At 36.8% G+C, this 25,410-nt stretch overlaps 1 protein-coding gene across 4 annotated transcripts in view; it reads right to left on the bottom strand.

Annotated features, from left to right (window-relative positions):
• Nucleotides 1-560: 560 nt before the first annotated feature.
• EFL1 (elongation factor like GTPase 1) overlaps nucleotides 561-25,410 on the bottom strand; it is a 66,436-nt gene continuing 41,586 nt past the window's right edge. The window contains exons 15-20 of one of the 4 annotated variants that reach the window (XR_004498835.1): nucleotides 23,250-23,381; nucleotides 20,665-20,812; nucleotides 16,409-17,412; nucleotides 13,669-13,897; nucleotides 2,262-3,442; nucleotides 561-808 (exon numbers count right to left, since the gene is read on the bottom strand). Coding sequence is in view for 1 of the 4 variants with exons in the window: in XM_015638861.1 (XP_015494347.1) it covers nucleotides 3,254-3,442; nucleotides 13,669-13,853; nucleotides 16,409-17,412; nucleotides 20,665-20,812; nucleotides 23,250-23,381 (1,658 nt within the window). In the remaining 3 variants the exon portion in view is untranslated. Of the gene's footprint in view, nucleotides 809-2,261; nucleotides 3,443-13,668; nucleotides 13,898-16,408; nucleotides 17,413-20,664; nucleotides 20,813-23,249; nucleotides 23,382-25,410 lie in introns of those variants that run through there. The other 3 variants (XR_001523546.3, XR_004498834.1, XM_015638861.1) reach the window with 3 other exon arrangements.

Below are 25,410 nucleotides of genomic sequence, written 5' to 3'. Positions count from 1 at the left end.
GCCTTCAGATGCAGAAAAGGATTAGAATTCCTGAAGCTGTCATGGACTTTGTCAAGGCCTTTTTAAGCATAATTAAGTATGTCTCTTCCTCATATCAACCTTCTTACAGGTCCACGAAAATAGCATTTAGGCAGCCTTTCACAATGGCCACTCCAAACTATAAACCATAAAAGACTGCTGAATGTTGTTTTCCAAATGCCATAAAAATATCACACTGAGTTAAAAAGGCCAGGGATCATTTTGTACTACTCCTCTGAAAAGCCTGCTGCTTATTCCACAGCTACCTTTCTAGTTTAACACCGTGGGCTTTTTCTTCTATTTTAAGCAAGTTATAAGCCAGAATTACTGTTTTCATGAAAATATGGCAGAGGGGACAATGAACCATGTAACTGGCATGGAATCATCACTAAAGTCCAGAAGTTTCTTAAGACTTGTCTCTAACTCTGAGGCCTCTGCTATAGCAAAAACAAACAAAAAACCCCCCCAAACAAACAAACAAAAAAACCCCAACAAAATACTCCAGGGTAGCAGTTCACATTGGCATAAATCATTCAGGAAGCAGTGATGTAACAGGGATTTATTCATTACCTTACTTATTACAGTGCAAAAGAACCATATGAAAAATTCTGGAAAGAACTTTCCACAGATGGGAAAAAACCAGCACTGAACTGATGATGATGAACAATCTGCCTTCCATTTATAATTCCACCTGAGAGGATGCAGATTTTAGCTGTGCTCTGTGGCCACTTCAAGAAAAAAATCTTGTAACAGTACTGAATTCCTCTCCTCCTCATGGTGGGGAGCAAACCTGTATGAAGACATAGAAAACACAGGGCTTCTGACTGAAGTTTTATTTTTGCTGCCTGGGAAAATTATCATTTATTGTTACCCTTTTACACCAGCAGCTCTTCTGGGAGAAAAAATGCATCCAGATAATATCACTGGAGAACAGTAAGACATGTCATTTTGTAAGGGTGAAGGACAAGGCTTTTACAAGGCCATGAAAATGCTAACAGGAAAACACTACTGAATTTTGCTTTTTTTTTTTTGTTGTTCAAATTCTAGGATCAGCAAGTCTTTACAAAGAGAAGCAGTTTCAGTAAAAAGAAGTAAGATGATAATAAAAATATTCCTCTAAAGGGTGGGGTGTTATACAGTTGGATCTTTGGTAAAATAGGAAATGAAGGAGGAGGGATGAAGGGAAGAAAGGATAAATTAACAAAGAAACAAACAAACAAACAAATAAATAAATAAGTGAAGCTCCTGTAGGAAAACAGCATCTGTTGAAATAGAAAATATCTGTCAAACAGCCCAAACCACACTATTTCATGGTATCTATTTTTTCCTCCTGTTAGTCATGGTTTGCAGGAGTTTTATAACCATGGAATGATGCAGCTGTAAAAAACCAAAACCTTTTCAGTTTATTAATAGATGCTAAAAAATAAATACTAATTTTTATCTTATCTACTTTTGAGTAGATCCGAAGTAGCACAAAAACAAATCAAAAAGCACACACCACAACAGAGGATATGACTAAGCCACATCAAGTAGATTAAGAGACCAAACTTCAGACACGCTGCTAAATCAAATTGGTATTTACATGTAAATATTTTATCTTGCATGTAAACTATTTGTCTCAACACCAGTAAGATCAGCGAGGCCTACACAGACAACTCATGTTAGCAGTGGAAGTGTTTTCCTTCTCAGGGCTGTACTGAAGCAGCACATCACAGATACTGCAGATTTCAGAAGAAAAACTGGTGAAAAATAACACAATATGAAAAGTACAAACTTTTTATCATTATCCCATTATTCCATATCTATGTGTGGTTTAAAATAAGAGATTCCACTCCAAGGACCAATTTCAAAACATTTTATAAATGCCAAAGGACTATGTGCCAACATTACAAGAGGTACTAAAAAGCCCTTATCCCTGCTTTCATGACTGTCCCTCTCCTATACATGATGCAACAAAGAAAACTACACTCTTGCCTGGTTTCAACTCTTGGTTTTCACAGGCAGTCTGGCATGAACAAGAACCAAAATGAATCAGAAGCTGTGTGAGAATTCAAACTATGCATTAAAAAAAACGGTGCTGACAAAATATTCCAGCTCATTCACATCCTCTCCTCCACATGGCTCTTCTGTTTCTGCTTCCAAAGGAAACTAGCAAGAAGCACAGAAAAGTTTACACAGCATTCTAAACCAAACTGAAGTTAGAAGGGAGAAACTATAATAAAAGAAGCAAAACTATCAGATACCTTCCCTGAAGAATTTAGGTTGATATGATCAAGGCCAGGAGAAAAGTCACTTGAGCTCCCAATTCAAGTTCTGCTGCCAAGTCTCACTGTGGGAGGTTTTAACCAGACCTGCAAGCTTCTAGTCCCATCTGTAAAAGGCACTTGTCTGGCACTAGGTTTAAAAATGAAAAAATGTTTCAGACAGATAGACTTGAGGAAGCCCTCTCTCATCAAGAGTGCTGTTTTACTTCCAGAATTTTCAAGTACAATGTACTTTATTTCCTGCTTAAAGTAGTGGAAGAAAATGGATGTCCAGTTTCTCATTTATAGTGGAGATACTCCCCTCACCTAGTCTGTGGAAACTGAAGTTTTTAATAAGGTGTGTTGTAAGGAGGGAAAATGAGACAAATCTTGCACAACTCTTTGCAGTGCTGTCTTCCACACAATGCTATTCTTGCCCTCTGATTTAAAGAAGAGTATTACTGCTTTAAATAACTGCTTACATGAGGAATGGAGTAAAACAGATAGTTTAGAAATTCCTAATAGGCTTACATCTATTTACATATAAGTAACTATGAAAAGTATGGGTAAGAAAAAATTACAGAAATTAATTTAATAAACAGTCAGAACCATTAAAGAGCTAAATTAAGTGCATGGTTTATTTGCAAGAAGCTAGCTAACCAGCTCTTACTGTAACTACATGTGACAAATCAGAAAGAAACAAATTGAATTGGGAGTTCCTAATCCTTGTGACAGGACGTTCAATAGGGCATTAAATTTTAAAAACTGAGACCAATTGCAGTGAATACACCTCTATTTTATTTCAATAAATAAACTATTTTCTCTGTACAAAAGTTGGAAAGGCTTAAGTCTATTAAAACATAAGCCACAGACAAAGCATGTAAGAAAAAATGGTATCAAAGAACAAAGTCCAGATGAAATTTTGCATCTGCTGCATATAAAATACTCCACCCGCACTTAGCTGCATCAGGACACAAAGGGGGCAGACACAGTTACTTATTCCTGCTGAGAGTTCTTTGCTTCTCAGCGTGCTCCACGATTTTTTCTTCCACATACAGCCCCTTTCTCTTTCTCACTGCATTCATGTACTTGCGGGCCTGGTTCTCCGAGTCTGCCTTCTCCCCAAAGTGCAAATATTCCTCCTCAGTCGTTGGGACCCAGAACGGGTCACTCGAAATGATCTACAAAAGGAAACAAACAAAATAAAGTCAAGTAGTACAGAAGTTTATTAGCATATTTCAAGCAATCAACTGCTGACGTAGAGAAACAAAAGTAGAGCAGATCAAGTTGTCTGGAAAGTCTGCAATCAGCTATGGAAGCAGAAAACAAGAGTTAAGATACATTCTGCAGCTCTTGCCCTAAGAAATCCACAATAACTTTTCAAATTCAGCTGCAATTATCTACAGTTTTTTCTAAAAGCAATTTCAACTGCCCATCAGCAAACAGAGCCAAATAATGTTCAGAAAATTCTCAATTTTCAAGAGAGAACTAATTATTTAGACTATTATCATACAACAATTGTATTAGAATTTGTCAGAACTGAAGATTCCGCTCATTTTTGTGCCCTGTATTCTCCAATTCCAATCCTGAGTTGGACAGATGGTTTAAAAATCACTGTTTCTGCTTCTAACGTATTTAGCAGAGCTGTTCTTGGAGCTTTGTAGCCCTCCTCTAAAACAGATTTTAGACCTAACATGATCAGAGGATAACTGGACATACCTTTATTTCCAGTTTATCCTGCATACCCCACAGTTCTGGGACTACCACAGTGGGTACTACAAAGAACCCTAAATATGAACATTAGGAAGAGATGGAATTGACCATATACTGTTACACAGGTTCTATTGCAAATTTCAAAAATTATAATTTTACTTGATTGTAGATTTCCGCCCAAGATGCACTTACAGGTAATATATTTTTATAAAAAAACCCAAAGGTAATACTGTATTCATTTCTTAAACAAAATCCTCATGGAAAAAGCAGTCCAGACAAGTATTAGTTACTGCAAAAATGATAGCTTTAACAACTGAGCACATTACTCTATAATAATTTCTGAAATATTAGCACTAGCACTAAGAACTGACAAGGAGAGAAGAAATTTTCCTGAATTATCAATTTTAGCTCAATGCTATAAGCTTTTTTTACTGTTGCAAACTTTTTCTTCTGAAAAATCCCTTCAGTTGCTGTATGGTACTTCAACCCAAGCAAAATTTCCTAAAGCTCAGGTTACACAAACTAGCAAGAAGGGGAATTAAAAAATGATGTCTGAAGATAGACGATTTTCCCCAGAAACATCACCAATTGTGGAGTTCTAATTTAACACCTCATCTTAAATAACTCCCAACACAACCACACAAATGACACTTTATGGGGAGTTAGGAGAATGACTATGGCAGTCTAATTTGTATTAGGCGGTACTGTAGGCTCAGTCTGGGAAAAATGGGATGTAAAGCTAAACCAACAGAAACAGTTCTAGCTTGCTACAGTTAAGCACATGCATAAACTTGTTAAATTAAGTGGGTATTGCTTGTGCTGAAAGTGACAGCCAATCTCAATTATTTACATGGGAAATGACTACACACAGGGCTGTCTGGCTGAAAACCAAAAGCAAGTAGAGCTTAGAAATAAACAGTCTGAAACTCAGCTTTCCAAATTTCTCTGTGTTTATTTTTTACCATAAATGTAAGGACTGTCTAACCACAGAAGAATCTGCTTGAGTCATACCCTGTCTTGCACAGGGCCTCATAACCAATGCACAGAAACTTAAAGGTGATTGCCTGACAGCTTGCATCAATAAAAAAAGAATGGTCCCCACTCTATGAGAGTTTGAAAGTTTCAGTTAATTTATGCACCAGAAATACAGAAAAAGGGCAGTGAATATTGCATGTTGACTTGATGAAGATGTAGTGATGCTCAGACTGATTATCTTAATGATGAAAGCTACCAGGGACTTCCCCTTTCATGATCTACCTAAAGAGCTGAACAAAAATTTCCAAAAATTTCCACACATGAAGAAGAAAAGGTGATTCATGCTCAGTGGATTTGTTTCAGACTGTACTACTGAGGGAGGTTATACACCTACAAACTGCTAAATTAAAGACTGTTATTATGCCCTTTGATGACTTTTTTTTTAACTGACAAGAAATGTAACACCCAGAAATTATGCCCAGAAAGAAGCATTGAGACAGTGGTTCTTGAAAAATGAATATAACAGAGGAGTCCAAAAGTATACAAAACTGAACTTACAGATCTAATCTACCTGTAAATATTTAGATACTGTAGTGATGGATGTCTAAGAAAATCCCCAGGTTTGACAGACTGGCTCTTTCAATAATTGATGGAAGACTTGCTCTACTGAAGTTTTCACTGTATATTTCTTCCACTGACAAGAATTCTTTATGCTTCAACAGGTCTCAGGGAAGTCAGCATAACTGACTTCCAGCAGGTTTGAATGTACTATTTAGTATTTATTAGCCAGCAAGGGTAAACCTATTTCAGTACAGGGTTACAGAATCCTGAGTGAACCTTGTACTGCTACATGATGCAGAGCAGTGCTGTAAAGAGGTTAATTAGGTTTCAAAGAACTACCTCAGAAGCTAGCTTGGCTTATCAACCTGTCTAAATAATTCAGCCACTACACACTGCTTCTAGAGCAAGAGCTGGTGGCATCAGAGTATTTCTGCTAGAGGACCACAGCTACCTAAATGGTGTAGATACACTACAAAAGATGAGTTAATCAACATGTGTGTTACCATGCTGTGGTAAGCAGTGGGAAAGAGGAACCTGGGCCATCATCTTTAAGAAGTCACTGTAACCCTATTATGACACACAGGGGTGTTATTGACACACTGACCCAAACAAAAAAGTAGGAAGTTGTTCTTTTTTGAAAGTACAGATTCTGTGAATGAAGGTAAAGGCACAAACTAGACTGTTCCTCTTTATTCATTTCATATTAATGCATCAAGGCAAATGTTTATAGCAGGTGGCATCCATCATTCCCCATGCTCTGTTAATACAGTGCAAGCATGCGAAAGGAGAACGGTCCCAAAGCATCGTCATCAATTTCCTTACAATGAGAACTGTCAGAATGGTGGGTCTGGATTTCCTGGAATCAGAGCTAAGAAGCTTTTTAGGTCCTGAGCTATTGTTTGTATTCATGGGAACCACACAGGGATGGTTCTGGAATTTGTAACAGAAATTGAGTTTTTGTCTGGATGAAGCCCTCAGTGATGAATTAGATTCTAAATGGACCATTCCTTCTGGAATATGGTATAGTTATTTCACAGAGGGCATTTACTGTGGATCCTGAAAGATCCACAGGATCAAAGCAGTACAGACATCCAGATACATAATTTATTCTACGTTGCATGCCACTTTTAATTTAAAATGATTTTAAATATTTCCATATACCACTTTTGCAGTACAAAACCTAAAACATATAGCCTAAGACTCCTTCTAAAATCAGAAGTGTGATAGCATCTTGACAACACTTTTTGGTTCCTAAACAAAAACTAAAATCAAAAGAAAACCAGACATTCAACATAATATACCTTCCACAGATGAAAAATCTTTAAGTGACTGAAGCAATTCAGTGAACCTTCTATCAAAGGTCTGCTGCTCTCTGCCAGTGTTCTGTGTCTGGGAACCACTGAGCAGGGGGGGAAAAAAAACCTACCACAGCCAAACCTTATGTCCCACGTATAACAGGCAAAAGATGTCAAGAGGCACTAATATTAGGACTAAAACTCTGTTAAACAGATGATATTATGGTATTGTTACCATTATGATAAAGTACATTTTCAAATACCACCATACTGTGTGTGACTTGGTAACTGGAAAATTCAGCACATCTCTTCTCCAAGAATTTTTCTAGGACTTGGGAATTTTTCTTTTTAACAGCATGAACTAGCCAGTGGCCTGTGCTTATTTATTACTCAACACCAGAATTCTCTGACAGGGACAACATCAGCCTTAACTGCAAACAGCCCAGCACAAACACAATTTACTCCTCTAAGTGTACACAACAAAGTGATTCCTCCTTAACACAACCGAGTATTTCTATACATCTGCAAGGTTCTTCTAAAAGACATTCATTTTAAAAAGTGAACTATGAATCAAGATCTGTGCAGTGGATCACTGGACCAACATTTATTCCATTAGAAAACAAACATTTTCTCTAAATGCTGCCATATAAGAGGCAACACAGGAAAATGAATCAGTGCACAGCAGCTGATACAGTTCTTAAATCTGTTACTGCTAACACAATGCCTGAGTAATGGAAATGTTCCTATTAAAGGAGCATTGAAGTTAAGGAACATTTTAAATTAATCTTCATTGGTTTATTTTCTAGAAGTCTTGGGTGATATAATTTGTTTAAAGTATGAACACACCCGGAGAATTCCATTATGCCTAAAAGAAAAATAAAAACTCCCAGTGAAATGCAAGAAGTGTGCCCCATCGCTCACTGCAGAACCCACTCTAGGTATAAATAAAACTGTTTATAATGTAGTCAGCTGGGATTAGGTATTTCAAAAGAAGTAAACACATTACTTCAAATATTCTAACTGAAGGGTATTCTTTAGAAGAAGAAACCATTCTAAAGCAAGATGTTTCATTAAATATAACAACTATTCAAACTAACACACCCAAACAATGAAGTCTCATAAGACTTGTTTAGTAAGAGCATGGAGAGTAGCACAGGCAAAACAGATGTCACTCTCTTTTAGCTTAACAACTACACATTAATTATTCAAGCTATAAATGCTTGTATCTCTATGAGAGACATAATCTGAATACCTGTAATGATAATCAATAAAAATAGAAATACTATGAGCATACTATGTTAATACTGATAGATGATCAAGTGTGTACTAATCCTGAAAATGATTATGTAAGCTAATCAAGCTTTTCAGTAAGACATGACTTAGAGCAGACCACTTGCAATTCAAGAGGACTTGAAATTTTAAGGCTTAATTTGAGGATGATTTATTATTTGCATTTCAGTGTCACCCAGATGGCTCCAATAGTGATCCTGGTCCCATTGTCTAGTGTATTTCACAAAATGATGGTAAGAAACAGTTTCTGCCTAAGGCAGCCTAATTAAGCAAAACAAGGTTGAGAGAAGCACCAAAAGCAAACAGAAGGGATCTGCCTAGTTCATCCAAAAGGTCAGGCAGACTTGGGAACACAGCCATGCTCCTGGTAGCATTTCCCCTACTGGTCCTTACTGTCTGATGAAGACAGAAAATTTCTTTTGAGCCAAATATCATCAATGTGGAAAATACTTTAGCTGGACATGAATAGAAAGAGCAGTCTTACATTATCTGATGGAGATTTTAAGATCAGCAAGCATCATTATGGCCTTTGTGAACTGCTCAGTAAGAAATCCCAAGAAACACTAAATTCAGTGTGACTGGGCACTACCACCAGCAGCCATCAGCAAGTCAGGGAAAACATTATGACCAGAACTTCTTTTTTGTGTTAAAAAATAATAAAAAAAAAAATAAAAAGAACTATTATGTTCTCCAGTGAATCAGAACCCTTTCTACCTTTGAAAATTTGATGGCAAAAAGGTATTTCAAGAGCATTTACAGTTCAAGTGGTGTCCATAACCTGGTAATGGCAACAACATAGACAAAGACTATGCAACTGAAAAAGGTACAGCTGATAGGCACATCTGAAGTGGCCCTGAGAAATAAGAACTTTTTGGGTAAACTTATTTTCAGGTAAAATAGCAGAACCTTGAAGAGGTGTATGTGAATAGTCACCTGCTGTTTTTCAAGAAAACCATATGTAAGATGCTGTGTAATGCTGCACAATTGGTTCTGTACTGAGCACAGGCAAATTCAAGGCCACTTGGGTATTTGCAGTGTGCTTCCAGACCAGAGAATATCCTACATGAATGTACTGGGTGTGTAGATACCCTGCAAGTAAAAGAAGCATCCAAAACTATCCCATAATTCAGAGCTTCCACTCACAATACATAATGGGGACTGCCATGACCTGAAAATGCCTGGTTAGATACAAGAACTCCTCTTCCAAGAAATATTTTAATAATGAACATTTACACAGTTAGCTATAAAATAAACTCATACAAGTTTATTTTGGCTCAGGAGCATCATCCTTGTTTGTGTCTCAAACAGCTAAACTTTAGCCTTGACTTCAGCCAGGAGTTGTTAACAGGAATTTGGTAACTGGAAATAAAGAAGGAGATGTGTGGCTCTACTGCTGCATTTTTTCCTATTACTTAAGAAACATGTATTGAGAAAGATAATTAAAGCCACACCCCTACCACTTTTATTTACTGTTTCAATTAGCTTCAGATGTCCTTGCCAAAACAATGAGCTTTTCATATTTGAAAGGTTCCAGGTTAGTCCTCGAATTCATTTATGTGCCTAAACTGTCACTGGTGCAATAATGTATGTAAAATTACAGTTCAAACCTAGAATAGATTCTCTCTCATTACCTCAGCCCGCTTCCTGTTTAATGCAAGCCTAACAATCTCATCCAGCAAATTCTATATTAAGCCCCATATTCTGAGCTGTAAAATGACTTACAATTCGAAAGGCATGAATTAAAATTCAGAGTATAAAACTTCCACATTCAGAAGTCCCATATTCTTAGCAATTATTACACACAGCCCTTCTCTTCCCTTTCTCCAGAGCCCTGAGGCACATTCTAGACACTATTCTACTTAGAAGGGATAATGACAAAGAATTCTGATTAAATGTGTTTACAGTTCACTCATGCCCCCTCAAGAATAAAAGTATGTTTAAAGCTAATCTTCATGCAATTTAAAAGATGTGATTTAACAGGAATACTATACATTTCACAACTTTACAACTAGTAGATGTCTTTGACAATTTTTGCTGAAAATTCAATCACCATCTGAATAGAGCCACATGCATTATTTTTTTTTTGCTTTTAACACAGATTTCCCAAATGGGGTGACAGTTCCATTATTCTAAGGATTGTGCAATCACAAATACCTTCTTGTTCAAAACTCTATGATTAAGATAAAATAACATGACTGAGTAAAAGATTTAACTGCAAAGAACTGAAAACAAAAGAAACAGGCTCAAACAAAAACATTAAGTGAAGGTCTATTATTAATTCAAAGTTTAAAGAAATACAACCAGTTCATAATTATCCCAAAGTTAAATATTTTAAACTAATAATTAAATAAGAAAGTTTATATTGAAATCTAAGGAAGTACTGCCAAGTAAACCCAACACACCTAACATTTGCTTAACTTTTAGAATTAGTTTGTTTAAGCTGGGACTAAACTAAAAGCTCCCACTAATGGTTAATTGGTGCTGTCCTTTACAGGCAGGAATAAATTGCATAAGCACGCCAGAAGAAATTAATAAAAAAGGAGTACCTGACAAGATAGACCTCGATATATGTATGGCTCCATCCCTTGGGGCTGGAGCAATCTGAACTACACAAAATCCATTCATTAACTGAATTTTAAAAAAAAACATATGGCAACATCATTTCCACAGAGACCATAATGGCTTCATTTAAATGTAGGCTCTATCACTGACCTTCCTGTGCTCAGAGTCTACAAATCATGGTAATGAAATACAATAAAAGAGTGAACTCAAACCTCAATTCTTTAAACATACTCTACACATGTGATTTCCATGAGATGAAGTGTTTGGAAGTTAAAAAATCCCCCAAACTGTCTCTTTCACTTTGTGTACAATGGGGCTAACAACACATTTAAAGGAATTTGTGTAGACAAATACATGTCCCAGGTACTCAGCTAATGAGAAAACACCAGCAGCACAGAGTTCATTCAGAATGCCAAGGAAGGGTTTGGAGAGTGTGCAATGAAAGCAGCAGCCACACACTCAGTAACACAGTTTTAACACTAAGGCAAAACCATTTTAAGATTACACGAAGTTCACATTATATTATCTTAAACAATTAAATAAAATTAATTATAATGCATTAAACAGTAGGGATTCAAATAAAATGATGAATTATTCATGTTTATCATGTAGATACATACACCATAATTCATCAGTAAAGTGACAAAGTCAAAGTCACACCTAATACCTGATGCAACTTTGTGCAGAATTCAAAGAAAAGAAGAAATAGGAGCTGAGATACATTTTTCATTGTTTCTCTGTCATACTAACACTGGAAATTCTGAAAATGATATTTATTTAGAAATTGTCTTGATGGTGTAAGAGTAACACACACTCCTTCTGCCATCACTGCACAGAGATAACATTTAGTTAGTAGCTTAGCAAAAGGCTTATTTTATCACAAAAATATGTGAGCAAGGCCTTCATGGAGACAAAAAACCCCAACCCTCCCCCACTGTCAGATTCCCCAGGTGGAAAGGTGACTGGCTTACACAGTAATTTTCCTACTCCCAATGCATTTAACATACCAGCTGCAATTACAATCTCTCTCAGAGGTCAGTTTTAGAAAACGCTGCCAGTTGTTCAAATCTCCCTGTCCTATGCATATCTATAATGATGTGTGAATATTTTCTTATGTGAAATTCCTAACATCTGAGAGTGAATGTACATGCCAAGTACAAAGAAGGGGAGGCCTGAGAGCCACAGGGTTCATGTTTTTGCTTAGTGCTGCAGCACAGGAGCTACAAATCCTAAAGAAACTGGCACAGAGCAATGGTCAGCTGGAATTGACATCCTTCTGGCTAATATTCCTTTAGGCCACTGATGTCAGAGGTTCAGACAAAAGCCACAAAACCTCACCAGCTGCACTTCAGAGGAGACCATCCACAAGTGACAAGATTACTGTACACAGTACAGCAAATACTCACTGGTTTGAGGTACCTGAACTGTAACTGGCTGTAACCAAGTTCCCTATACTCAAAAGACACAGTTTATCTATTTTTTTGTGTGTACACCATCTGTAAAGAGTTGTCTTTTTTCTTTTTTTTTTTTTTTTGCATTCTGTACAGCTGTTTTTCCTTTTGTGCTTCTATGTGAACTTAGACTTAGTTACAAGAAGATTAAATAAATCAATATAAGGGAGGAGAACTAAGTCCTTGGTGCCTGCATTTACTAACACCAGTAAGGTACCATTGCCAACAAGACATACTGTACTTTGCCAAGTGTACTGTTTCAAGTACTCCTTCAAACACTCTTCCCAGCTCTTTTGCTTGCATGTGGCCAGTTTGCAGAGATCCTCCTTTTCAATTATCATCCACATAAAATTCCTGACACAGTTACCACAGTTACTAACAAAGAAATACAGCTAGTGGAATATTTTACAGATACTACCTAGGGGGACCAACTTAGATGTGGATGAAGAATCCACACCACGTGAACAAAGCAGCACATCAGAGAAACAATGGTAAGCAGCCCATTGCTGGCAACTTCACAGAGTGTCACTGACCTCAAAAATCTACAGTTGGTTGTACTCAGAGACTTGTCATTTGAGGTGACAAAATAAATCACAAGATCAAACAAACAAATATTTTTTCATCCATTTACAAAAGATTCTATTGTTTTCTAACACTAAATAAAGGAACACTTGACCAAAACAAACAAACAAACACCCCCAACCAAACCCAGAAAAATGTAGACTTTGAGGTTCTTCTAAAAATTTAAGGTGAAAAGTTTATACCCACTGACTGTTGCCCTTGAAGCCACTTTTAGCTTCATCAGTGGAGTCTTCTGAGCAGCCCAACAACACAGGTGTGTTTGTCTTGAACAAGGAGCTCTGATTTACAGCCTTTTCTTTTTTTCCCCTGAAGATCTACTCTCCACATCATAGGAACAAACTAAACTGCACTTTCAGCTGATGACACTCCTGATCAGTTTTCCCACTTCCTACTTGCCTTACACCTTCACATTCAACTCTTCATTTCTTTAAGTAACAAGGATGACCAAAAGGAATGATTCTGAGGATACAACTAGTTACTATCAAGAGACTTAATTTCAAAAGAATTAAATCAATTTGATTTGCCTTTTATGCATGAAAATTTGGCTTGGAATATGGAAGGTGCCTGCTAGACCTTAAGAGGTTAACTTTCATATGCATTAGATTTACTGATACATTCATTTTCTGTTAGTGGCAGGTTGGGGCTGTTTTGTGGTTTTGGTTTTTTTCCCATTCCACAAACAAGTTTACCAGAGAACTCATGAAAAAGGGCATATAAATTCAGAAAAAAGAAGCAGTTTCATTTATGAAAAACTCACTTTCTATTGAAATAAAAAAGCATCCCATCTAAACAAAACATAAATACATTTCTGAACAGCATATCTACAAAAAGAAACAATTTAAGGCTTTTTTCCTCATTTCAAGAAGGAATTAATCAAATGGTTTGACCAAAACTTAACCTTTTTTGCTTATTATTCCAGTCTGCCACATCTACAGGAAATAGATTACCAAAACAGATGGAGTGAATAGATATTTTTACCTCCCAGTGGCTGAACACCAGCTGTGGACTGGCCAGGCCACTGGTTCTCTTCCTGATTTCATCAGCAAAGCCAAAGCTTTCTGCTACTGGCAGAACTGCCTTAATAATAAACACATCCGTCCCCTCTTTCATCTCCTCCTGTAGCACTCTGCCTTCCCTTTTGGACAGCACAGCATACACACGACCTGCAGAGACACAATTCTGATCAGCTCACCAACGTATTCACATCCTGCAACATGAAGAGAAATACATCAATATTTGCTCAGGAAAGTTCAGCTTTAAGTAAAATGCTTAACTTCTTTTGGCTAAAATCCTTTTTTGTAAGTCAATCAATTAAATGGACACACTAAATTCAAACAACATATTCTGCATATAATGTGTAGAACCATCTGCATAACATTTAATATATTATTACTGCTGGATGAATTAATCTCTGTCCATTTCATGCAATCATATGACTGTTTTAAAAAGGTACTTTGCCAGATTATGTAGCCTAACTTGCTTTCTTTCTTATAACCAAATATTTGAGAATCATTACTAAGAAATATTATTGTGGTTTAGGAATTGTATCTAAGCTACTGTTAGAAATTTGCTTGGATCACCATACCCCTACATGGTACTTGTCCCAGACAGTGCAGTGCTATTCTAACCACAAAACACTAATTTAGCTGAAATACTACATTTTTATTATGCTTTATGAGTTCAATCAGTTTGTTAATAAATTCAGTCTTAAGTTAGTCATAATAATGACTTTTAATTTTAATGACATAATAATTTCAATTTTCTTTCCAAAGTTAATATTCAAACTACTGAAATATGGTGTATGTCATGATAGTAGTTGTGAAAATGCCCATGTATGGTAGTACATAATAATACTACTAATAACAATACTAATTCATAGTAGGTATCATGTTCTTAAAAGTATTTCACAGACAAAAACTAACAAATACATTAAAAACATAGTGTTCACCTCTCCCTGTTCCTCTCCTCTACTTCAGTTTGAATTATTTTCACTGTCAGAAAAGTCTGATGGAAAAACTTTTCTATTATGAGAATGCAGAAGACTTCACTTTCCCAGAAGCTACCAGCTTAGAAAGAAGCTGATCAATATGAAGATACATTAAACTTCACAGGGTATCAGTGTATGGAATGCCAAAGGAAAGAATAAAGATACAAAAGACAGTGGTTTTGACACATGTCAACTGCCAAGCCTGACTGGATAGAAGGTCTGCTTTTCACTCCTCCTAATGAAGCTGCAATTTATTAACTTAAGTTTCCAGAATAAAAATTAAATCCATGAATTTGTAATGAACTAAGTGCATGTCCGTGGCTATTACAACACAATTCACATTCATTAGACTGTACTAATTCGTTTGCCTGTCTGAATCCTAATTTACACTCATTAAATATATATATATATGCATTAAAAGGCTATGTTTCCATTTGGGTTTACGGCACAATTAATGAGCCAATGCATGTTTATAACTTCACTGTAAACAATCATGGGTTTTGGGTACTGAGTATTTTGGAAAACAGCAATTTATACAGTGTTTTTGAGGTTTAAAAATTGGTACCTTGCTTATAAGCTTGATATAGAGACTCAGAAGTACTGTGCCAGTGTGCTTCTGGAACAGCAACATGGAACAATACACAGTCCAGTTTTGACAACTATTACTAATCTTACACATTAGAAAAGAGTTTGAAATGCCCAAGTTCCCTGCCACAGTAGGGGATGTTTAGGGTAATGTGCCCTTAAGCCCATGGCAGCACACCTTTTACCAGGCCTGCTACAGGGTACCTCCAGAAAAGAACCATGAATCTGCACAAGACAGCTGCTCACTCAAAGGCATTTCTTTTCATTACAGCTGTAATCTTTGGTTGTTGGACTGCTATCAGTATGGCTGTGTGCACAACAGCTGAGATTTTTTTTACAAGCAACCAAGTATTTAATTATTTTAAGTAGGATATGCTGTAATTTGTGCCATGATCAGTACAGTCAAAGTAAAATTGCTGGTAGCTTGAATGCAATGGAAGCGAAAGAAAATCTTGGTGCATTGGATTAGATTCAGCATGCAAGCAACTCCCATGGAAAACTCCAAGAACAACTACAGTTAAGTGGTGTCATAAGTAGGTCACAAAAACAAGTTTAAGTAGGTGTAAGTGGTAAGGTAATATAAGTGACACCATTTGGCATGCACTGGGTTGAGCAACTTGCATACCAGGATACAGATGCTACTTAAAAACACAAAATTACCACTGGACTGCAATGATAATTTAATATTACTTTTCCTGATTTTATTTCTGTATTATTGTATTAAAATGTCTTGATATGGCATTTGCTAAGATCTTGCACTCCCTTAATAAACAGGAGAGGTATCCCGTCTCTTCATGGAACTTATGCTTAATTATGAGGCACACTGTTGATACTCATGGTTACTGAAAGTGGTCTTACAAACACTTCATAGAAAGGCACCATTTTGTATCTTGCATTTTAAAAAGGTGTAGCATTGTTCTTTATGCCTATGGTTGAGATAAACAAGAAGAATGCTGAATTCTTATTCAGAATAGTGTCAATATTACAGGGATTAGAAAGTCACTGGAGAATCTACTGGAGAACTATAAAAGACTCCTGACAAAACCTTCAATGAAGTTATGCCCTCTGATTCAGCCTCATTTATAAAACCTCACCTTGGGACTCAGAAGGCAAATTCTTGGCAAAGGTTTGTTTTCTGGGTCTTACCTAAAACTTCTGCAGTAGCCATGATTTCACACGTGTACATTGCTGCCATGAGTCTCTGTGGTTTTGCCTGCAAAGCGTAACGACAGGCTTCCTTCATGGTGGCAATCAGCTGCCCAGAGAAAGGGCCATAACAATCTGCAAGCAGTAATTCTCCTTTGTGTTTACTCATTTTCTCAGGTGAGTCTGTGCCACTTTGGTTCCTGTCCTGGTGCTCATTTGCACCAGGACCTTCATCAGTGCAACTGCTTGCTGGAGTATCATCTTCATTTTGCTGATGTTCTGTGGCATCAAGCTCCCCTGAATCCTGCCTACTGTTTGACAGCGTATCTCCAGCTTTACTTATCTCCCATTTTTCCACCGTAAAACAAACACCCATGAGAGGCTCTTCACACATGGGACCTGAAAGTGTAGCCAGCTGAAATCCACTTATTATGCTGTTGTCAAAGTCTCTGTATTTACCTACTTCTTTCACAGAGCTCCCAAGGCACTGCCACACAGACCTTTTATAGCCCCCAAAATTATGTAACAAAATATTAGGCCCACACTTCCGCGGTCCAAACGACCAGATCTGATCAACAGCATTTCTCCACTTTCTTCCCTGAAGACTTTTCTCCAACTTCTGTTTGAATTCTTTGATTCTATCAAGAGTCTTCTGATTGATCTCATGTGTTTTTTTATCTTCATTCAGAGATGTGTTGAGTTGTTCCATAGTTCGAATTAAATCACTGTTTTCTTCAAGAAGTCGAGTTACCTCCTCAGGAAGTGGCATTGCTCTTACACTGAGAGTAGCTTGTTTATTTGGAGTATTAATTGTAACAAGCCCATCTGAATCAACCTGAATTCCTTCAGGAATTTTATTTTGGTCCTCTTTTGTTTGGTGTATGACAGCAACTTTCTGCTGTTTTCCTATTTCTTCATTCACCATATCGACTTTGGGAGGTCTTGTTATGGTCTCTCGGAAGGGTATGATAGGAGCAGATACACTAATCTGCACCTTTGCAAACCTGCAAAATGAAGTTTAAGAATTAGTTTAAAAACTTGAAAATAATTTTAAACTTAAGGGTGGGATGTAGGATAATAGCCTTAATATGGAACAGATGTTCATGAAGAAATCTGATTGCAACACAGATTACTAGGTAATGCATTTCAAACTCAAATTTTATGTACTTCTAAAAAGAAGCACTGCCTTTTATGTCTTCAGAAATATTTGGAAAGGAACTCAAGAAAATAAAAGCAAAAGCATTGCTATGCTTCTGCATAAATCATTGGTTCACCCACATCTTGGAAACTATGTGCTGCTGTTCTCTGCTCTCAAACAAAACACAACTAGGAAAAAAACTGAAAATAAAGATGATCAAAGGAACAGAAGCACAAGAAGCCTTCAGATGTTCCAAGTGTGCAACAGAGACCTACAAAACCATGTGGGGCATGGGAAAGGCTGACCAGGATTAACTGACAACCAAACCACAAAGGGCTCTGGACTGAAAATGACAGAGGCCTGGGAAAGCATCAGTTACTCCAATTTTACTCCCCCTGTCCCTGCTGTTGGCCACACTGCTTACTCACAGCACAGAGATGGACACTTGGTGTGAACCAGCACATCTGCTCACACAGGGAGATGCACAGAGAAGATGAAGCACTGGGAAAGCTTAACAGAATTTTGCCTGATAACCACTATTATAAAATCTTAATGCTATAAAGGGATGCTTTAAAGTCAAGTGAAACGTATTAGGTATGTCAAATATTGTGAAAGATGGCAAGAAAAAAAGGAGGAATTATTTATTATCTCAAAAGAGATAAAAAAACAGATTCAAAGATCAGAGCTGTGTATCCTTCTTACCCATCCATGAGTTCTGAGCAGGTTCATTAAATGACAACAAAAGGACTGACCAAAATTTCCTATGTTATGGTAAATTTTGGCAGTGATAAAAAAAGTTGCAGAAGAAAAGCAAATACAATTGTAAGGTTTATTTCCATGGGAGTCAGAACCAAAGGAGATTTATCCTTTTTACAGTTCTTTCAAGGATTTGCATTATACAAAAAATCCAAATACAAACCCACCTACATGCCACCATTACCTTAATTCTCTTTGCTTCTCATTCTGAAAAGGGTAACTTAATCCCCTCATGCTCAGTATTTGAAATGCTCCTGGGACAGAAATTTCTAAAAATTTCAGTTTTACAATGCAGAAAATAAAATGTTCATAGTTACAAGGTCTAATTTCTTGCTACTGTTATATGTTGTCTTGATCCCTAGTTCACCACTGGCTATTCCAAATTATGTGCACTTTAGAAGTTAAACGTTTATACAGAAACAAAGAGAGTTAATTAAAACTAACATTTCAGAGCACAACTTCTCCCCTTCATACTTTCATACGTATTTATTATGACAGTTTAGCACTGTCAGAATTTACACAGAATCCATGAGGAATGGAACAGGACAAGGATCTCATTCTAGACTTTATTTTCTACAAAATGGGGAGAGAAGGAAGGGACAGCTCTTGTCCCACAGATACCTTAAGTTTTACCTTTCATATTTTCCAGGTTTTGTACTGCATTAGTATATAACTCTGAACTTCATATAAAGTGTTAGCAAGTTCTCCTCACAGTTCTGTCAGACAAAACAATTCTTTTCCAGCCCGAGAACCAAGGACACCACTGCAGCTCAGGCCCAAAAAGTACAAACAGCAGTGAAGTGAGGAGAGCAGTCTGGGAGGATGGGACTTCATAGCCTGAAGCTGAGTTTGGGCAATTAATCCCAGTATGGAAATGGACCAAAACATAAAAGTGTGAAAACTCGTGACCAATTGTCCATCTTGGGTGTAGCCTTGGCCAGGCTCTTGCAGTGCCCCAAGGTGTATCCTTTGAAGGCTTTTCTAATAAATACCTGCTTTATTCCTTTAACTCTGTCCAGCCTCTGTTCTAGGTGGCATCTCAAGGCATCACCACAAGCTGGTGTGTGAGGGATGGAAATTAAAATATGTCAAATCCTGAGGGATCTAGCATGAGCTCCATAGTGAACACCTGTTCCCAGCTCCTTTTGGGAGCTGGTACCCAACTGAGAAATCATGAACCACAGTCAGGCAGGACATGGTGGGAGCCCTGCTCCCCTGGTGTCTCCTGGTGTTTCTTGTTTCTGTTCACAATGCCACAAGTACAGGGATACAAAATGGTCACTTTTGAAAGGCTACCGTTCTCTTAACAAAACACAAATTAGACAACTCATAAAAACCTCCAAAATTATGTACATGAAACAAAAAGTTAGGAATGCAAATGTACATAAATGTATGTAAGTCAGTCCTACTAGCTGCTCATTATAATCCTACTACCCTGTCTTGGAGTATTATTTTACATTTCTTTTTCTCAGATTTGGACCACTGCCAATAATACAATCCTGCTATGCAAAGTGCAGCTAAAGACAGGCAGTGCTTAAGCCCATGAAAATTGAGCAAAAGTATCCATAAATAATACTATATTTTTAAAAATGGTAAAAATATGTCGTGCTAAGTTGTAATGAGAATAACCATTAAAATATACATCCAGTTTTACAAGTGATCCAGTCTAATTTTCGTAAGAAATTACAGTTCTCTGATATTAACTGAAATAATTATGGTACAGTAAGACAAACATTCAACCATTCATCACGTTTGCTCTTTGGTTTAGAAAGAAAATGCCAGTAAATGTATGTGGCAGAAGTATCAGAAATGTTTTAGTAAATGAAGTTACAGGAAGGGATTGTTTCAGACATCTGTTCTTCTGCCATTTGAAGAAACATTAGAAGATACTAAATATATTCATGTGTGCTTGCAAAAAATACTACTCATGAATGAGAATAGATTAACATTTGAAAAAAAATCGGTGAGAAAAGGCACAGGATAGAGTGTGCACATACAATTTTAGTCTTGGTGTTTTGCAATTTTTCAAAGTTCATTTATAAGACATGATTGCCCTCAGTTTTTATTTTGTACAAATGCCACATTACACTCTTAATTAGACTTCTGGAAGTACTGCAATTTGGAATTTCTAGAACATGCCCCAAGTGTGTGTTAGATGTATAGAAGTGATAAGCTAGTGGCTTCTGCCCAAGTGCAGATACTTTTATAGCTACAAAAAGGCACATTTATGACTCAATGTTAAAAACTGTTTGTGGATAAAGCTCTATTTTACCAGAATATAAATCAAAGATAGCCATCTGACAGAGAAATACAACAGACACCTACTGAACTAAAAATATTTCTTCCTCCTTGCCCCTCTAACCTTTCTTTCAGGTCGTCCAAGCAGCGCTGAAGATGAACTTCTCCTGCTGTCACCAGCACATGTTCTCCTGTCTCCTGGATTAAAACTTGCACACATGGATCAGCTTGGTTTAAAAGCTTCATCCCTCTGACCAGCTGAGGCATATCACCTGGCAAAACAGGGGATTATTAACAAAGGAATACTGGGAAAGAAATACTCAAAATAGGATAGACTGAAACTGAAAAATAGTAACACTCCTTTTTATGGAAGCCTGAACACAAATAAGTATTTTAGAAGCATGCAAAAAACTTTCAGTGGGCAATTTTCTGATTATGAGTCACACAGAGCAGCGTGGTTTAAGAGCAGCAACTGAAAACATAAGCTGCACTCAGAATTCATCACCAACAATTTATGTACTGATGACAAAATTCACATCATACAATTATAACCATATAACATCACATTTCAATGGATTGCACATTTTTTGTTTACACAGCTTTACAGCAGGTTTAGTAGAACAAGTCACCTATTGACTATGACTATGCTATGTTGCTTCCCATACACAATTAATTTCATGCTCATTAACTTCAGCTCATGAACAGCTCACACCCAATAAAACCCCTGAATTTTATCAAAACAAAGTGATTAAAAAATTCAGAATTTCACATTTTCACAAATTATCAAATTATAACCTTTCTAATATATTACAACATTTTAAAGTCATCTTTGAGTAAATAATTTCCTTGCAATCTTTCATAACTAAGTGTAGCAGCTTCTATATTTCTAAAGCTTAAAATGCTCCAAATACATGAATAATAACATTAACTTTACTAAAATAAAAATAAAAGTATTCCATATGGATTACTCAGAAGGCATAACTGCAAATAAAGCACAGGAAGGATTTTGAAGTAGCTGTAAGCCACTAGAAAGCTTTAAAGTAATTAAAATCTGAAAAGAGGAAAAATCAGGAATGTGAGAGCTTTTCAGTGAACAAATCACAGCTGTCCCTAAAATGAAGGTGTTTAAAAAGAGCTATCTTAAAGTTAATGGAGAATGAACAAACACAGCTGAGTCAAATTTGGCTAGATTACATCAAAGCTATGCATAAACACCTCATGTCAGCAGCCTTTCATAATGAACACAATTTAAAGAAATTAATTATGAATTCTTTTTTTACTTTACATACATAGCAGAGAATACCCCAGGGGTTTCCAGGAATATATATTCATATTCAGAAGGAAGAGTGACATTAAAGTTGTCATTCACTTGGAGACTATTAAAAGAAATTATATTGTTTATTTACTGCTGAGCTTGTAAAGGTGTAATAGAAAAGCATCCTTGAAAAACAAGCAAAAAAATAAATGAAAAGCAGAAAAACTGCAGAGTTATTTCACATGACCAACACAGTTGAATAAAGACTTTCAACTTTGTCTCTGCATTTAAGCTCACAGAGTGATGAGTATTTTTTTTTTTTCTTTTGGAGCCTATGCAATCATACAGGAAGATTTTGACATGAGTGCGAAGACATACAGTAATTTTGCAAAATGTACATAGGGAAATCATTTATATGAGCCATTTTTTCACATAAGCAGATGCAGTTTTGAAGCAGGTCTAATGTGGCAGTGCAATGTGACAATGTGTGAGGGCCACCTCAAGACTACACAAACCTCTCTGGGCAACTGCAATGGTCACATTTTGCTTGTCTTTGTGTTATTGCAAGCAACAGTTTTTTCAAGAAACAGGATTTTCAAGAAACTTCTGCATGTATAACCACCCTTCAGGCTTCTGTCCCCCTAAAAATTTAGTTCAGATCATAAATTCAGAAATTACTGAGGAGGAGAAACTAAGTAATGGTGTGCAAGAATGATCCAGCTTCATTTCTTAAGGAAAAAAAAATTACCCCAAACTGGTCAGTAGTTCTAGAATTACATTTCTTTAATATTTTGAACTTAATACTACACTCATCAGAACCAGTAATTTCCAATACTTTCAAAACTGCTTTAACAACATAGGATGTACAATATATGATTATCTGTTACTCAAAACATGAAACAAATAGCTGCCAAACCATCCAGTAGCTCTCTAAATAAACACGTAAAACATGTAATCTTAGTGTTAAGAGTATTTTGCAACTGAACATAAAGCCAGTTATTTTGGTTCTACCAATGCTACAACAACAAATGGAAATTGGGCTGAAATTCAAATAAAGCCAGAGATACCCCACTCTGTTTTGCAGGAAGTGGGGTGGGGGCATCAAGGAGAAGCAGTACTGCAAATCTGCTCCACAAGTTTAATGACACATAAAAGAACAGCAGCAGATGTGGAGAAGCCACAGATCTGTTCACCTTCACAGCAGTGTCTGACTGGTGAACAGCTGTCACAAAAGGGCACAACAACTTCTCCTGGGTCTCCTCACCTACCGGGACAGGAGTGAGGCAGCTGGAACAACTCACATTGCCCTCCAGACAACCTATACATTTATTTTATATTGAGCAAGTCTCCAATTCAGTGGCTAGATCACAAAATAGCCAAATCACCAAGGACTGGAAGCTGCACTGCTGCCACACTGAGCTGGTGTTACCAACCCCATGCTCCTTGAAGCTTACTTGGATGTTTTGGTTCGACAGCTACTCGCACGATCGGGGTAGCTTCAAAGTTGAGAGGTGTAAATGGTGGACAAGCAGGTGATGTCGACAGTGTTGCAGATTTCAGCACAAAATCCTGCAGGCCTCCTATTCCTGATAGAAATTGGGGGGAAAAAAGGGCAAAACAACAAAAGATCACCAACTGTCATATTAAATGAGACAAAAAACATGATCATGAAGTTAGGAAAAGGAGAAATTCTAATTACAATAGGTGGATTCAAGAACTCCTCACTGTTCATATAAAGTATCTGTTAAGATACTTGTCCATAAACTGAGTTCTTAAGTCTGGTGTGACATTTGATATTTAGTCTCACAGTTCCCATTTCATTCTCTCAGTATTTTAAAAGGCATGTTTATAGCTCTGGAGAACAGAAAGGACATGAGGACTTTTTTCCCCTTCCAATATGTCCAAGCCTTTGTACAGCTCAGACTTAATTCTGGTGGTTTGGATTTAGAAAAATTTAGGCCTGCAATGGTCATCTAGTCCAACATCCTTGCCAAAGCAGGGTGAGCTTCACAATTAGATCAAGTTGCTCAGGACCTTCTCTACCCAAGGTTTAAACATTTATCACAGTAGAGACTGCACAGCCTCTGCTGGCAACCTCCTCCACAGCATTATTGTGAAGAATGCTTTATTTTTCCTTCTTACCCCTCATGTCCATTTGGGATTCACTTTTTTCCTAACTCAATTCTTGCAAAAATGAATTCATCCCATTGTAAGCTATTAATTCTCATTCTGTATACATCATAATGCTGACAAATTGAAGAAAAGTGAGATTAAATGGTAGTGATAAGAAAAAATATAGAACAAAATATTAGCTATAAATCTGCAAAATAGCTGCTGTAAATGCATACTGAGTTTTGGCTGGCTGGCACATTTAAGAGAATGTGAAATTATTACCTTCAAATTCCTGAGCAACTGCACATCATTCATAATTCAGTCAAAGCTATTAAAACACTACTAGAAGTGTGTGAATAATAAAGACAACAAATAAAGCTGATATCAATTTATACAATCACTTTTCCTGATGCTCCTTCAATCATAAGCAATGAGCAGTGCAGTTCTAATGGAGTATAAATTAAATGAGCATGTAACTTGTAATGCTACATGAGAACTGAAACATTCAGCTCATAATCTATATCTGCTTAAAAATTAAATTCACATTGTAGACTGCACTGCTTCTTCCTCCTTATTCTCTCCTACATGCCCGAGGAGTTCTTCATCCCCACTCCCCATTATCACCTTAATACTTTTCCAGGCTTTTTTTTTTTTTTTTTTTGGCTTAGGTTTCTTCATTTTCTTCATCATGAGGCCAGAAACAAAGAGGGTCAGCTTCCACCCTATGAGATCATGCAAGAGTTTGAGTTCTGGAGAGCCAGTATGCTGCAGTTTCATCTGCACAATCAGGTTGCTCCTCCAGCTCTGGAGGCTGGATGCCTAGCCAGCAGAGTAATCCAAAACCCAAAATGTCACTATATAGGAAAACCTGCCTAAAAATAACTGGAAGCAGAACAACACTCAATGGCTTTAAATGCAGGATTGCAGATGCTACAAAGAACATAAATCTGTATAAACTCTGTGTTGCACCTGACCTATGACCAGCATGTATTTCCTCTTTTTCACTTATTCAACATGTGGTTTGAATGAAAAACAAATGCTGGATCATCATCACCACCAGGGACTGAGAAAAGGGATGGGTCCATTTTATTCTGATCTTCTCCAGCTGGTAAAATGAAAATGATTTAGAAAGGGAGGTGAACAGCTTCTTTGCACAGTGTAATGTGAACCAGAGAAATAAAGTTACCAATTCTTACTTCAGACAGACTCACTCTTTCCTTAACACGTTCCTGTACTTTTACTGTCATAAAGAAAAACTGAAGCTTTTTGCTCTCCCGTTTCACATTTGAAGGTAAAAATACATGAAATATAAGTATCTGGCACCAGTAATGCACTAAAAATAAAAATCTCTGTCAGATCTCATGAAAATCTGTTAGGTTGACAACCTGAGTGTTTTAATTGCTGAAGTGTGTGAGCTAGCATAGAGCAGTGTCCAGCCATGTTGAATCTATTTGATTTAAAAATTCTTAGTAACAAATGTTGGAAAAAAATCTATAAAGGTTC

The sequence above is a fragment of the Parus major genome, chromosome 10 (assembly GCF_001522545.3).
Source record: "Parus major isolate Abel chromosome 10, Parus_major1.1, whole genome shotgun sequence".
Classification (NCBI taxonomy): domain Eukaryota; kingdom Metazoa; phylum Chordata; class Aves; order Passeriformes; family Paridae; genus Parus; species Parus major.
Note: the sequence above shows the minus strand (reverse complement) of the source record. Positions and strands in the feature narration are given on the sequence as shown.